Genomic DNA, 15,184 nt, shown 5'->3' with positions numbered 1-15,184 from the left:
TATGATTAGTGGCAACAACTGGCAACTATCTCACCACCTAATAGAAAGTGTAGATTGGATTGAAGACAAAACTAGATAATGGGATTAAGAAATAAGTTTCAATCAAGGATGGGCGTAAAATTTTGTGTTAGGGGAATGAACTTCTCGTGTCTCATATAAATAACTGTCATGTAGTGTCCAGAATTACAAGAATAAAACGTATAATAGGAAAATGATTTTCTCATTAGGAGGATTTTCTTCTTCCTCGTTCTCTTTCCCCGAACTTTTTTTAAAAAAAATAAATAAATTTTTTTACCCTTCGAGAATTTCCTTAGTCATCCTTTTTAATCATTATAATTAATAATTCTCTGTCTAAATTAAAAGGGATGAATCGTTACCACCTTAAAAAAAATTAAAGGTAGTCATTGCCAAAATTCAATTTAATTATACATATGTATACGTTGGTTAGAGGTTAAATGCACGGGGATTATAATGAGAGTAGAAATATGATGGTTGGTGGTGTGCAAAAAGAGGTAATTGCAATACATGATTGAATCCTGGGTGGACAATGCTCTAAAATGTCCCACGAAGTCATTATCCATTGTGGGATCATGCCTCCTTTACTCATTACTCGGTTGCATTTGGATTGGGTAATCACCTGATTAGATTGCTAATGAGTGGATTAGATTGTTAATGAGTGAATCTCACATGTTTTTGTCTCTCCCATTCTTGCTATTACCATTTAGCTAAACAATTAGGGATGGTCATTTCACACATATTCGGGAGTTTTGATCTAACACGATTCGGTGAGTGAATTCTTCATTTTAAAAATTTGAGTTTGAGTCTCTATATTTTGATGACGTAATTAAGTTAGGTCGAATTTAGTTTAAAATAAAAATGTATGTATATATATTTAGAGTATGATGAATCGAGTTGGGTGTAAATGAAGGGATTTAATTTTTAGATCGGATTTGAGTGGGTCAAAAACTTGATCCGATCTATAATTATCCCTATAAAACAATAGATTAATGACTAAATAGAAAAATTATCAAATTCAAGGACTGAAAAGTTATGACTTCTTTATTCTAACCACTAAAATGGGTAAAACTACTGTACCTAAAACAGTAAAAAAAAAGTCCGGCAATTAATAATTGGAGGGTGAAAGAAAGAGAGGGTAAAATGGGCATCCCAACCATCTATATATTCTCACTATCTCTTTACTCACCCACCTCTTTTAGACACATTCACCTTTCTCTCTTTTTGAGTTTAACTGTTGTCTTCTGTTTCTTTTCTCATAGTTTTAAGGTTCTGTCTTCAGCTCATCCTTTTGGTCCCTTGGACCCCACCATAGCAAGCTTGGGATTTTCTTCCTGTAAGTTTCTATATTCAAAGATCTTTCCATTTTGCAGGTTTTTGTATGTTGTTTCTTTGCCTTAAACCTTGATGGGGTTGCTTTGTCCCTGTTTGTTTACCGAGAAAATGAAAAAAGGGTTTGGGTTTCCTGTATAATTTCTGGGTTTTAAAGGGTCTTGTTCTTCCATGTAGGTTTGTTTGTTTTAATATAGATTTAAGGATCAGATGTTGCTTGATGCATATATTGGTTGAGGGAAGCAAAAACCAAAATATATTAATGATTGTTACTGTTCATAGGAGGAATGAAGAGAAAGAAATGAAGTTTAATTCTTTTTGTCAACATTTCCAAGCTATGTTAGTGGTGGAAGTGTCTGATATAGATATCTATATCTGACGCAGGGTGTTGGTGTTCGAAAGTTTTCCACATATGTGGAGAATTACAACCCGGCACCATGTCCGGCTCGAGTCGAACATAAATACTTTAGAGAAGAAGAAGAGTTAGCATATTTTCTAAGAGAGAAAATGCATCAATCATGGTTTGTTGATATACCTCTTTGAACTAGCGGATTATCCTGTTTTGATTTCTTTATTAGTTTCCTATGTTTTTCCCTTCTCTGGGGTCATGATGAGAAACCCTTTCTTGTTGCAGAAAAATATCTGGCTTTACATAAAGCTGTGGATAACTCAGTGAAACAAAGAAGAGAAACAGCATGCCTTGGTTCAGTTTCTTTCGCAGAGTTGTGCGCTTGAATTTATACTGCAGAGTTATTTTGTAAAATCTGTCTTCTACGCTTTACTTTTGTTTTATATCAGCTAGCTGTTCTTTTGCTCAGCCATCCATGGGATCCACCCACTTTTACTTCTTCTTTTGTGATCAATATAGGATCAGTTAGAGATATCAAAAAGTTAAAATACTAGTCCTAATTCGAGCTCCTTCAGCCAGTTTCTTGCTTTCAAACAGTTTCTTTAGTACCAGATAGATATATCTTATTTATATTGCACCTTGGGTGAATTTGGTTGCTTTGTTATCTGGGTATTTGTTTCTGTTCTCATCCTATATCGGTAGGAGTGATTAATCCAAGGAGAAATACGTAGTTATGGTGTGCCAAGCAGCTAGTCAAACAAGGTTTAGAGCATTAAAACATGAAAATGGAATTGCCGGAAAACCAACGATTGTAGTTAGAGTAATTGCATGCTTTCAACCAATGGAGGATTGTCAGGTTAGTTTAAATTTTAGTTTCATTTTCTTTTAAATCTTTGTATTGGTATTTTTTATGAATGGCATGTTTAAATTGATGTCTTGCCAATTTTGCTGTTCTCGCAGGCTGAGTACTTCCGTCATTTACTTAAGCCCGTTACGTAGATTGATTCCATTTCCGTTGTGTATTATCAAGCTGGAATTTATAAGTTGTTCTGTTCAAAATTTGTTCGTTAAAAAAGCATTTAAAAGTTTAATATACGGGATTGAGCATTGTCCATTACCTGGTATGTTGATACCACTAACCACATCTTGTTTTTCGTTGTTATTAATTTATTGTTCCGTTTTCATGTGATAAAAAAGCCGTTTCTTTTTGTGATCCGCAGGAGTGTTCTAGTTGTATGGTTCGGACCAACAATTCTTGTCTTTTCCCTCAGCATTCTTCTTGGCAACTGCCCGACTTACGTTGCATGAACGCATCATTAGACCCCAGGCAGCCAGAATGCTTGCCTGCATATATAAATCCTGGCAGTCGCATGCTTCCTGCGAGTATATCAAAACCGGGTTCTGCGGTTCCCTGTAAAGATCATGGCACACTTTTGCTTCCTGCAAATATTGCAATGCCAGGTCCGGCTGATATTTCTGTACTAAAAGCGGAACAAAAGTATAATCCCCACGAGTTTCTTCAGCTGTTCTATCCCAGTTTCCCGACTTCATTGCCCTCTTCTGGTTCATATCTCAATGAACAGAAATTCATGTTTACTAATGGGCACGGGGGAGGGCTACAGCTAATTTGGTCCCTGGCTCATCGCAGAAAGGGCTGGTAATTTTTGATCAGTCGGGCAGTCAGACAAGGTTAATTTATGGCCTTTTTCGACCTCCATACAAGTATGAAATGACTGCCACCACTGAGGTAGCTTCTTCTCTTGATTTCCATGAAGGGCAAGCGGTTAAAACAGATAGTCTCATTCCGACCCCACCAGCTTTACAGGAGGAATACGATGAGAACCATTTGGGTGCCGACGAGAGTGAGATGCATGAAGATACGGAAGAACTTAATGCTTTGCTTTACTCTGATGAAGAAGATGATGATGATGATTATGGTGATGATGACGACGATGATGATGTAACGAGCACGGCTCACTCTCCGATTGGAATTAAGCGAAACTATGAGGATCAAGATCATGATTATGATGTAATGGAACAAGTTGCCAGTTCTAATGGTTCAAACAAAAGGCAAAAGCTTTTGAATGATGGGAATAAGCAACCGATAATTGTGGATGAAGGCTCTCACGAGTATGATAGTGATGCAGAGTCAAGCTATGCCATTGGACCGAATCACGAAGAGGAAACTTTGCATAATGAACAGTTGGTAAAGGATAAGATTCGCACGACGCTAAAAATCCTGGAAGGCATAATACCTGGTGCTAAAGGAAAGAACCCGTTGTTGGTCCTCGATGACTCTATAGACTACTTGAAGTCCTTAAAGGTCGAAGCCGAAACTTTAGGAGTGAACCAGTACTAGGTTTGCACTCCTTCCTTTGTAAGTATGCCAACTGCACAATGTGGTGGGAAAAGATGGCTGAAAATAACCAAAGTCTCAGCTCGAATGATTGATGAATTTGAAATCACTAAACACGCCTTTTCTTCCATGGGGCCGACCCGTTTTGTCATCTTTTTTACTTTCTCAAGGAGCCTTAAAGAGGTGGGGGGGGGGCAAGCTATGCTATTTGCTATTTTGATTAAAGTAGGTTTAGGGTTCTGTTTGTTGACCTGAAATGATTGTGTTTGATAGTAAAAGCAAGTCACCGATGCTTTGAACGCATGGGGGAAGAAGCTGCTAGTAGTGTGGTGTGTGCTGTAAAAACAAGCCCCCCCCCCCCCATGGCCATGGATGTAGTATAGTGCATGCGCGTTAGGTGGAACTGTGTCCCGCTACCCGATCCCGTTCCCGTCTCTTTTATTACCTTGAGAACAACACATCATGTTTGATATTTTCTTTCAATCTTCCCCTACAAGTATGAAGACAAACTTCCCATGGTGTCTGGTTTTCCTTAGCGAAAGAATCTGGCTCTCCCCCCCCCCCTTCACGTGAGTTGTTCTTAAGTGTCTGGTCCTTGTAGAACGTGTTTATGATGTGTCTGGTTTTTGTTGTGTAATTTGATGATGTTTTTGTATTAATAATTGGAGCCATGACTGGTTGAGCTTGATCTCCAAACCATGACTGTTTGTTGTACTGTCGTTTTCAGTGGTTTGTGTGAAAGTATAATATTTGTTCACGATTTCTTTAGTGTTGGAAATTATTAATTTAAAAAAATATATACAAAAATTTAAATATTCAAAATTTTGAATTACATATTCTAATATCATTTAATTAAAAAAAATAAATAAACAAAACTATATTTATAATATAATTTAATTAAAAAAAAGGAAAATTATGGGAAAAATAGATAAAATTTACAAAACTAAATCTATAACCGTCTAGCGATTATTTTATCTGTATATTTTAATGGTATTAAAGTCGATGAATTTACCCTTTACTTCAATCAATTTATAATATCAGATTTGGTTCAGAATATTATAATATAATCACAATTCTTTTACAAAACCGCCCTATTAATAATTATGAATATTATCTCTTGTCACGTTATTAAACAATTTAAAAACAAACTAAATAACAAATATATCAAACTAAATCTACTGAAAATGAAAATGTTTATATTTATATCAGATCGAGCGTTGATTTTTATTTAAAAGAATAAAGTGAAAATAATTTTTGTTTATTTAAATTAAGTCGTGGGTTGATTTATTGGCCAAAGTTTCCATATAATGCTACAGGGAATTTTTAATTCCCAAACTAAAGTGTTTATTCGATTAATTCCTCAAATGGAGTGTTTTTTACAGTAAATTTGAGATCTCTCGGCGTCTTCAGGGTTAATCAATTTTTTGAATTGTTTATTGGGATCTCTAGGCGTCTTTAATTGAATCCATGAAAAAATTTGGCTTTTTACACAAATATCACATTAACATAAATTAATTACTTGTTAAGTACTGTTTAAGAATATTTTACGGATCTAGCAAATTTTTAAATACTTTCTATAAATTTAATCATATTTTGTATTAATTATTTTATTATTTTATTTTATTTTTTTGCAGTTATAAAATAGAAAGTGGTCCTTGAATAATTATATTCTTATTTCTCGACTAAACTTTTCTCTCGGCTGTAAATATGCTCTCAACCTGTAAACATTCACATCAATCCTCTAAACTAGAAGAATGTCGTCGTTTCAGTATAGATATCCACGTGTTGAGAGCGTATTTATAGCCGAGAGAAAAGTTTAAAAGTCGAAAAATCCGAATATAATTATTCAATGACCACTTTCCATTTTATAACTGCAAAAAAATTAAATAATTAAATAAAATAATTAAATAATTAAATAAAATACTAACAAAATATGATTAATTTTATAGAAAGTATTTAAAAATTTGCTTGATTTGTAAAATATTCTTAAACAGTGCCTAACAAGTAATTAATTTATGTTAATGTGATATTTGTGTAAAAATGTCAAATTTTTTCATGGATTTCAACTAAAGACGCCTAGAGATCCAAGCAAGAGTAAAAAAAATCTGGTTCACCCTGAAGACGCCGAGAAATCCCAAATCTACCGTAGAAAACACAATCAATCCAACACCCTGAAGACACCGGGAGATCCCACCAAAAAATCTGGTTAACCCTGAAGACGCCGAGAGATCTCAAATTTATTGTAGAAAACACCTCATTTGAGGAATTAATCGGATGAACACTTTAGTTTGGAAATTAAAAATTCCGTGTAGCATTATATGGGAACTTTTGCCTTGATTATGGGTGTTGATTTCTTAATGATTTATCTCACCTCAAATTAGATCAAATTATAAATATTACGCTCCAATCAAATTTAAATAAATAAAAATTAATCCAACCTAATCCATAGTTATCCCTTTGTTGGTTCAATGCATCGTTTCTTTTATTTCTCATTACCTAAAACTGTAGGGTTAGATAGCCTAGCCTTTGTTTTCGGGTATGAAAATATATTTTCACTAGAAAATATAAAAATATTTAGAATTTGTTTTACAAGGAATGACTACCCTCACTCATCCTCCTCTAGGTCTATCTTTGTATACATTTATCTCTATATATTTTATATTAGGGTAAAATACCGCTGGAAGTCATTAATATATGCTTGTATATTTGTTTTAATTATAATGTTTTTAAAAATTATAAAAGAATTACTAAATTTATCAAATTATTAAGTAATAAATATAATAATTATTTTAATAATTTGATAAAATTTAATTCACTTAGAGTTACTGTGTTCGTATAATTATATATATGTATTTAAGATTTTAAGACTTGAGATATTCTCATAAGTCATTTTTAATTTTATTTATAAATTTATAAATTATTATTCTATAATTGTTTATTCCTCGTTACTCATAGTTATTTTTTTTTATAGAAGTCAATAATTCTATTCAAATAAGAAATATCATAAATTACAACGAAGATTAACAATTACAATCGTCAATTAAACACGTAATTAGGACAATTTCTAAATCATTGGAACAAAACTAGCAACTTAAGATCAAATAAGGACCATACAAGGAAATATTAAAAACATGACTAAGAAATTCAAACAAAGATCGATATAAATAGATCTGATTGCATCGGCAAACGAACCACAAAAGAAAATTAGGTTACTGAAATACCACCGATAAACCGCAAATTAGACTCAAACGACGTGAAAAGTTATCTACGAACGCAAGTCGAGTATCCAAATCCAATCGAACGTCCAAAGAAGGGAAAATCAACAAGATATCATATAAGAGTAATGTTAATTAGTCGTGGTGATGTCAAATCAATCCTTAGAAAAAGATAAATTAAAAAATGCTAAACGACCGAAAAACATGTCAACAGGCAGAAAAATCATGTCATATAGGTAAATGAAAATATGACATATTAGACATATTTATTAAAAATCAATACCGACAGTTAACAATTAATATTAAAATTAGTATCGTCGATGATCAATAAAAACGAAAAAAAATAAATGATACACTAATTAGTATTATTAACAAATACGTAAATAAATATAAAGAGTAAAATTTTATAAAGTTCGAAAGACCAATATATCAAGTCACATTATTGAGTTAGACAAAATTGTTGTTCACTCTCATTCTTGTTGTCATATCCATTCCATGTTCGCTTGCATGTTTATGAAAGAAAGGTTTTTTTTTATATGAAAAATAAATATTTCGAAACTTTGAATTTTCGTATTTAAATTTATAATACAATAATTAATTTTGATTATATTTATACGTGTATTAAAAACAAATTTTTAATATCCATAATTTTTTCATTAAACAATGATGTTAGTTACGATAATGTACGTATGTTTATATTAGCAGTATAAACTTTTAGAAAGTTATATTAAATTTTAAAATTACGGAATTATAAAATTTTAAGAATACAAAATTAAATTATTTTGATAAATCTCTAATTAATCGGGAAAAAGAATCGAGAGAATTTCATACAAAGTTAGGCGTGTTCTATTCAAATTCATTTTGATGGTGGGGCTTAGTTGTTTTGTTGGCCTTGAACTACTCACATGTGTGATATTCTGGTGTTGGTCTAATTTTGTACCATATCCTTTATCTCTATCATAGGGATGACTAAATTATTGACACTTCCTATCCTTATCCCTGCATGAAGAAAGAATCATTGCTGTTTGATTGTTCGTATGATTAATTGAACGTTATCCGGAACACGGATAGGATGAAAATAGTTAGTCGAATGATTATTTAAACAAATGTTAAGGATGAATTTCGAAATTATACCATTTCGAAATGTGTATATTAATTCGAAATCGCAAGAGATAATGATATTAGATAACAATGGATCGGTCACACTGACCAAATCGGTGGATTCACACACAAACACTGAACAAATTTTGAATGACAATATCAAGTTATTGTTTCATGGTGGTTTTTCTTTTATTTGTCGTGGTAATTACTGCAAAACATGAAAAAAAAATTAAACAAAATAGGATGAACATGTAGAGTTAACTTTTAGGGCACCCTTCTTTACGAAATCGAGTTTCGCCATCTTCTCGGTGTCTTTCTAGTCTGTTCTGTTGCGGTCGACATTTGAGGTCCGATGTCGTGGTTTTCTACGGTAGTCATCTTGGTGAGTTTGCTAAGTTTCTTCCATCCAGTGGTCCACGCGGATGTTTGTTTCTGCTTCGACATCTTATCGAATTGTCGTTGCAAGTTCTCCATGTCGTTTTGGAGCTCGAGGTACTTGGCCTTGACGCTCTCGAGCTCAAATTTGAGTGTGTTAATGTCCTTCTTGGCGGCCGACCATCCTTCTTGGAAAGATTGCGGGGTAGTTTCAAGTAATGTCTTGTGGTTCGGTATCAATGGCTGGTATTGAGTTTCTGCAGGATCTTTGAGTGTGCTGTTGGACAATGCATTACTTATTTTCACTTGCTCTGAGAAGAGAACTTGAACGACAATCCGCAGAGGGAGCCGTTCGTTTTGAGCAGCATGCAGGCAGGCATCGATCGAGAGCTTTTGGCAGTCCATTACACGGCAGAGTCGCTTCCTTTCATGCTCAGAGAGTGTCGGGTGAGCCTGCGATTGAATATTGTTAACCCACAAATGAGAATAAATTCATGTTGAATCCATGGACTCATCACAATCTTAAAACAAAACTGTTGGATGAAACTCCGAAACTATTGCTGAGACACTAAGTGCGGATTTGAGAAAGGAAGCTTCCTTCAATGCTATCAATTCGATGAACCATTGTCAAAATTTTACATTGATATCACTACCTACATTGCCTCAAGCAATCATATGATCTCGATGATATTACCATATGCAATAGGAATGAGGAGATTACCTTAAGATATGAATCAATAGCTCGATAAAGACCATCATCGCAGGTCCTTGCAGACTCGGGCAAAGCTTCAGCGAGTACCTGAAACTTCGTTAGCGACAGGTTTCGATCTCTCGAAACCTCTGTAAGATAACTATCAACAAGCCTGGCAACTCTCATCTTGGCATTCGGATTATTTCCCCTCAGTGTTCCTTCATACATGTGTTTGTCCGAAAAAGGCGGTCTACTTGGGCTGGAACTTTCTGTCTGTTCTTGAACAAGGAAATGTTCCAACAGTCTCTGAACAAGGTCCACATCGTACATGGTTTCACCTTTATTGTAAGAAGGAATGAGAAGATCTGCCAGCGTAGCTTGTTCGAATTGCATCCCGACCTGCTTCTCCAATTCGGTTACCAAAGCCGGTGCCACCTTCAGCATGTTCGCAATCCGCAAAAGCCGAAGAAGAAAACTGCAGGAAACACTATCTTTCTGTGGCGGGATTATGCTAATCAGACTCTCGATGATCATCCGTTGATCTTTGGCCTGAATCGAAGGAGTTTCATCCTTTGTTCCAGCTACAATCATATGAAGTCCACCTTTCCAACTACTGCTTCCGCAACTGCTATTACTATTGCTGCTAATGCTCATCATATCATCTGCTGGCCCCTGACCCTGACCATCTTTTATCAAACCCGAAGCCATTTTGCCGCGTAATGCATTATCGACGCCCCGATCAATTCGAACCGCATTCCCTTCACCTTGATCGCGGTAACAACCCTGACAAAGTGATCGATCCTGAGGATAGAAACATCCTCAAACCACCAATCAGGAGGTACAGGCTGACTCCTACTGGGACTACACTCCTTCAAATCACTCCATTTCGGGCTCGAAACCTTACTTGGTTTCCCTGTATACGCCCATTTGATCCCTTTCGGATTGGCGCAAGCCTTCCAAGCTATCACTCGCTGCACCTCCTCACAACTTGGAGATTCTCCGCCCACGGCGTGAGCTCCTCGCAGCTTTTCAAGACGAGTATCGAGTCCCTCCATGAAGATAACACCACGTAACTGAGAAAAGCTTCGGTTTTGAAAATCAGATTGCCCTCTTCCAAATCCTCTGTCATCTCAAGATACTCTGCAGAACATCGTAAACCAGATATGTTCTCCGCTGTTAAATCGACGGCGATTCCATAGCAGAATTTGGCTGCTAACTCGAATGCCTCGGGTCCTCCAGGAAGATCTTCAAAAGCAATTTTGTTCAACTCTGGGTTGTTTGATTCATATATAAGCCTATTCACTTTTCCACTACGGGAAAGCATGGGATACTACTTTCCCCAGAATTTGAGAGAGAAAATACAGTGAGAAAATATGGCTTTAAGAACTCAAAGAAATTGAAAGGAAACCATTTAAGCAGTTCAACAAATACCTTGTGTAAATGAAAATTGATCTCTCCAACTTGAACTAGAAGGTCACTTGGAATATCAGTAGCAACATACCTGGAAAAAAAAAGCAAATTCAGATATTTGAACACACACACACACACATAATATGGTCAAAAAGGTATTTCACATGCAAAGTGCAACCCCAGTAACAAAAGGAAAATCCCAGAAAAGTAAAATTAAAAAATATGTGAATTCCATGAACATATACCAGGACTGGCCTCTAAGCTCAAAGCCATCAGTTTTGAGGCCATGTTTACTGGAGCTAAGAACACCATTGCTATACTCTCTCCCTCTAACCGATTCAGTCTCTGATTCCCACATATCGAAGAAAAAAAAACTAGAGGACAACTATGAATTCGAACTGGGTTTTCTTTATTTTTTGGCTCGGTCGTAGGAGGAGACGAAAACAACAAAATAATACAGAAAGAAAGGATTGAAGAAGAAGAAGAAGAAGAACAAAGAGAGAGCTACTGAGGGGAATGAGAAGGAAGAATCCCACGTGGGAGGATTGGAATTATATTGAAATTATCGGGTTTCTCACGGATTTTCAAGCCTTTTTCTTTGCTTACAGGCTGTGAAGTAATGGGCAGCAGTTTAGTATCTTAGTGTTCTTCATTTTATTTTATTTCTTTTTCTCCAATTTTTAAATAAAGAAAAAGACACGGGAAATTAAAAAGGAAGGGAAAACATTCTTCAGTTTGACAGAGACTTGAGCTGAGTTTACTTAACACAAAAATGTATTTGACAAATGCTTAGAATATAAATTATAATTATCTTTACTTAAAATTATAAATAATTTAAATATTATATAAAAATATAAATTATGATTAGACTCAATCAAGGACAGGGACAGGAATAGGTCAAGTTTACGATTAACCTCATCTCACTCGAAAAAAATATATTCTTCATATGAAATCTAATCTGATCTGAGTTTAAGATGATTTCATTCTACTTACCGTTTGAGATAAATTCACACTAATCCGACTTGATCTGATAAATAAATATATATTTTAATTTTATTCGATAAAATAAAGATCAAATTAGAAATATAGAAAGATATGAATATTATTATAATTGTCCCTAAATATATAAGATATAATTATATTATTTTTAAGTTTAATCGAATATTTTTCATCCTAAAAATTAAACTCAACCTGAACTCAAATTAAAAAAATAAACTCGACCTAATAAAATCAAATCAAAATTCGTCAAATTCAGGCTCATATCCATCCTAGACCTAATCCAGGGAACTTCTACAATGCGACACCCTTAATATACAACTAAAAAAAACGTTATCGGTTTTGTTATTATTTAAATAAAAAAAATGTAAAAAATTACCCAAAACATTATTATTTATACCTAAAACATCAATGCTTTTTTAACATTTCCGGTAAAGTGCCCAACAATAACAAAACCGGTAGAAAAAATAATGCTTCCGGTAATTTTTTACCGGTTTTATTATTTAAATAATAATAAAACCGGTAGCGCATTTTTTTAGTTATAGAAAAATAATAAAACCAATAAAACACCAATAATATAAAATCGGTAGAAATAATAATGTTTTCAATAATTTTTGACCGATTTTATTAATTAAATAATAATAAAATCGATAGCACCTTTTTTAACCGTATATTAAAGCTGAGGTGATCATTTCCCCTAATCCATGAACAAACTAGTTTAGAGGCACTAATTACCATGCTGCTATTTTCCATAATTGGTCAATGAGAGGGTGATGGATGCAATTAAGGAGAATGAGGCCAATGGATGCTGAGGCCATTGTTCCTATCTTTCCATCAAGTGGACCTTAATTAGCTTAGTCCTACAACTTCATTTGAACCGATGTTTGTTCGGACCTTGACCAGTGAGGAGTTCGATATTCATTCAATAAGTTTTATATCCAAGTTTTGAGGATGGACAAAACAGTTTTAAGAGAGTTTTGTCTCTCATTTAAAGGTATGATTCGATTCGATGTTGAATATAATCGAGGCTAATGCAACTTTTAAACATTAAGTGGTCTGTAAAAGAAAATGTTGTTCTTTCTGGAGTTCTTGAGATCGAATAATTACATTTACAGAGTTTATGTTATCAATTGGTTAAAAAAGTTGAAAATATATATTATCCTTTTTGTTTCAAATTGTAGTGCCCTGCCACCGTATTAGAAACATAGTCATATAAAAAAGCGTTAAAAGAATTCATTTTTGTTCATTATATTATTAATGGACAATGAAAATTCATAGCTGATTTCACGGCGTCCCCAAAAGAGCCTTGTCTGATGTTTCTACCACAGACCACTGTTCCTTTATTATTGCAATTCCTTATTTTATTTTTAGAGCCTTGTCTGATTTATTCCAAATTCGTTGCGATAGTCTAAGTTCGCGTTGCGATTTATTTCAAATTCGTTGCGATAGTCCAAAATCGCAACGACTAGTGGTATTGCATTTGTTTCTCAAGAATTTTCTCTAAAAATATAGTATTCGCGCGGACGTGTCGAAGACACATATTACCATTACCATTACCATTACCACGACCCGAGACGAGACGGCGACGGCGGCGGCGCGCGAGAGTCCCCCTTGTTCTCTATCACTCAACAAGGAAGTGGGAAAGCCAAGCCTTAAATACCATTCCCAATAGTGTTTCCAATACTATGTGGGATTGAGCATTACCAACACTTGTTTCCAATACAATGTGATTATTCAGGAAATAATTAACAATCATGCACCTTAAAACAACTAAATCAGCAACCAATTGCATTAGTATTATACGATTAAATATATCATAATTAAAAGTCAATCTACAATCAATCGCGATTATTGCAATTTTAAGCAAAACATTCAAAAATAATATCACTATTTAAGGCTCAATCCAACATAGTATTGGGAACAAGTGTTGGTAATGCTCAATCCCACATAGTATTGGAAACACTATTGGGAATGGTATTTAAGGCTTGGCTTTCCCACTTCCTTGTTGAGTGATAGAGAACAAGGGGGACTCTCGCGCGCCGCCGCCGTCCGTCTCGGGTCGTGGTCGTGGTCGAAGTTCGCGTTGCGATTTATTCCAAATTCGTTGCGATAGTCGAAGTTCGCGTTGCGATTTATTCGTTGCGATAGTCCAAAATCGCAACGACTGGTGGTATTGCATTTGTTTCTTAAGAATTTTCTCTAAAAAGATAGTATTCGCGCGTAGAATCTGGAAACTGATTTGCGATACCGGAGATCGCGTTGCGAATTATCGATCGCATTGTGATTTAGTTGGTCATTTTGACAAATCCAAAAAAAATTAATTTATGAAATTGGCCCACCACCAATTCTCACCCATACAATTTGATCAAGTTTTTTTTTTAATATTTATGTTTGTTTTAAGATTTATACTTAGAATTATATATAACTAAAATATGTAAATTCGATATATTTTAATTTGAATTAATTATATACGGTAAGATTTTTTTTAATTTAGATTTGAGATAGGTATGTGCACGTTTGTGAATGAGAGTTGGGATTAAGTCGGACTAAAATTGAGTTTAAGATTAAAAAAAACTCTGTTCGGGTAATTATAATATATATATTACATTTAGAGATAATTATTATAATATAATTCTACATATTTTTCAATTTTTTTGATCTTATCAAAATTAAAAAATAAAGGGTAAACTACTTCAAATATTACTCACATTTAGGCTAGGACTCGCTTATGCCACCAACGTTTTATTTTTTTATTTTTAATACTAACGTTTAAATTTAACTGCAATTATGTCACTCTACCATTAATGGCTTAATAGCACAATGACATGACATCTTAAATTCCAAAATTTACATTCTAAAAACCCATGAAATTATTAAGTTTCTCAAAAAGTATCTTAAATTTTAGAAAATCTCAAAAAATCCTAAATTCTTAAAAATTTCAAAAAAAGCATAAACTCTAAATCATAATTCCTAAAAATCATAAGATTTATTTTTTGTAGGGATTTTATGATTTTTTGGTAATCCCTAAAATCATTCTAAAAAAAATGAATCTTATGATTTTTAGGGATTACGATTTAGAGTTAATGTTTTTTTTGGAAATGACCATCCAGCTCAGTTGGTAGAGCATAAGATTCTTAATTTTGAGGTCGTGGGATCGAGTCTCATGGATGGTATTTCATAATTCGGAGGTCTCCTACGGAAGCTGCTCTCAACCTAGTGTTGGGGACAACCTACTATCTTACCTCCCCCTTACCCCATTACATATGGGAACAAGGGACAACCAGTTAATGTTTTTTTGGGATTTTTAAAAATTTAAGATTTTTTGAGATTTTATGGATTTTAAG

General features: G+C 34.1%; 2 protein-coding genes across 2 annotated transcripts; one reads left to right on the top strand and one right to left on the bottom strand.

The window, feature by feature from the left end:
* The first annotated feature begins 2,429 nt into the window (after positions 1-2,429).
* LOC120215032 (transcription factor bHLH143-like) lies at positions 2,430-4,819 on the top strand. The gene is made up of 4 exons (XM_039212832.1): positions 2,430-2,552; positions 2,917-3,194; positions 3,296-4,235; positions 4,326-4,819. Exons 1-3 carry the CDS (start codon positions 2,430-2,432, stop codon positions 4,053-4,055), a joined length of 1,161 nt encoding a protein of 386 aa, XP_039068763.1. The 3' UTR covers positions 4,056-4,235; positions 4,326-4,819.
* A 3,648-nt stretch (positions 4,820-8,467) lies between these two features.
* Positions 8,468-11,471, bottom strand: LOC120214900 (root phototropism protein 3-like). The gene is given in 6 exon segments (XM_039212698.1): positions 8,468-9,196; positions 9,465-10,135; positions 10,138-10,401; positions 10,404-10,764; positions 10,866-10,935; positions 11,090-11,471. Coding segments are annotated over 6 exon segments (2,028 nt in total). The 5' UTR covers positions 11,203-11,471; the 3' UTR covers positions 8,468-8,647.
* Between the last annotated feature and the right edge of the window lie 3,713 nt (positions 11,472-15,184).

This window comes from Hibiscus syriacus, unplaced genomic scaffold (genome assembly GCF_006381635.1).
Source record: "Hibiscus syriacus cultivar Baekdansim isolate YM2019G1 unplaced genomic scaffold, ASM638163v2 tig00110109_pilon, whole genome shotgun sequence".
In the NCBI taxonomy this organism is placed as follows: Eukaryota; Viridiplantae; Streptophyta; class Magnoliopsida; order Malvales; family Malvaceae; genus Hibiscus; species Hibiscus syriacus.
This window is presented reverse-complemented; position numbering and strand designations above follow the sequence as displayed.

Bases quoted from the DNA above. Each gene is read 5' to 3' on its own strand.
- LOC120215032 (XM_039212832.1), top strand. From the start codon at position 2,430: ATGGTGTGCCAAGCAGCTAGTCAAACAAGGTTTAGAGCATTAAAACAT. The intron at 2,553-2,916 runs GTTAGTTTAAAT...TGTGATCCGCAG, and splicing joins AACCAATGGAGGATTGTCAG to GAGTGTTCTAGTTGTATGGT. The intron at 3,195-3,295 runs GTATAATCCCCA...TCATGTTTACTA, and splicing joins GTACTAAAAGCGGAACAAAA to ATGGGCACGGGGGAGGGCTA.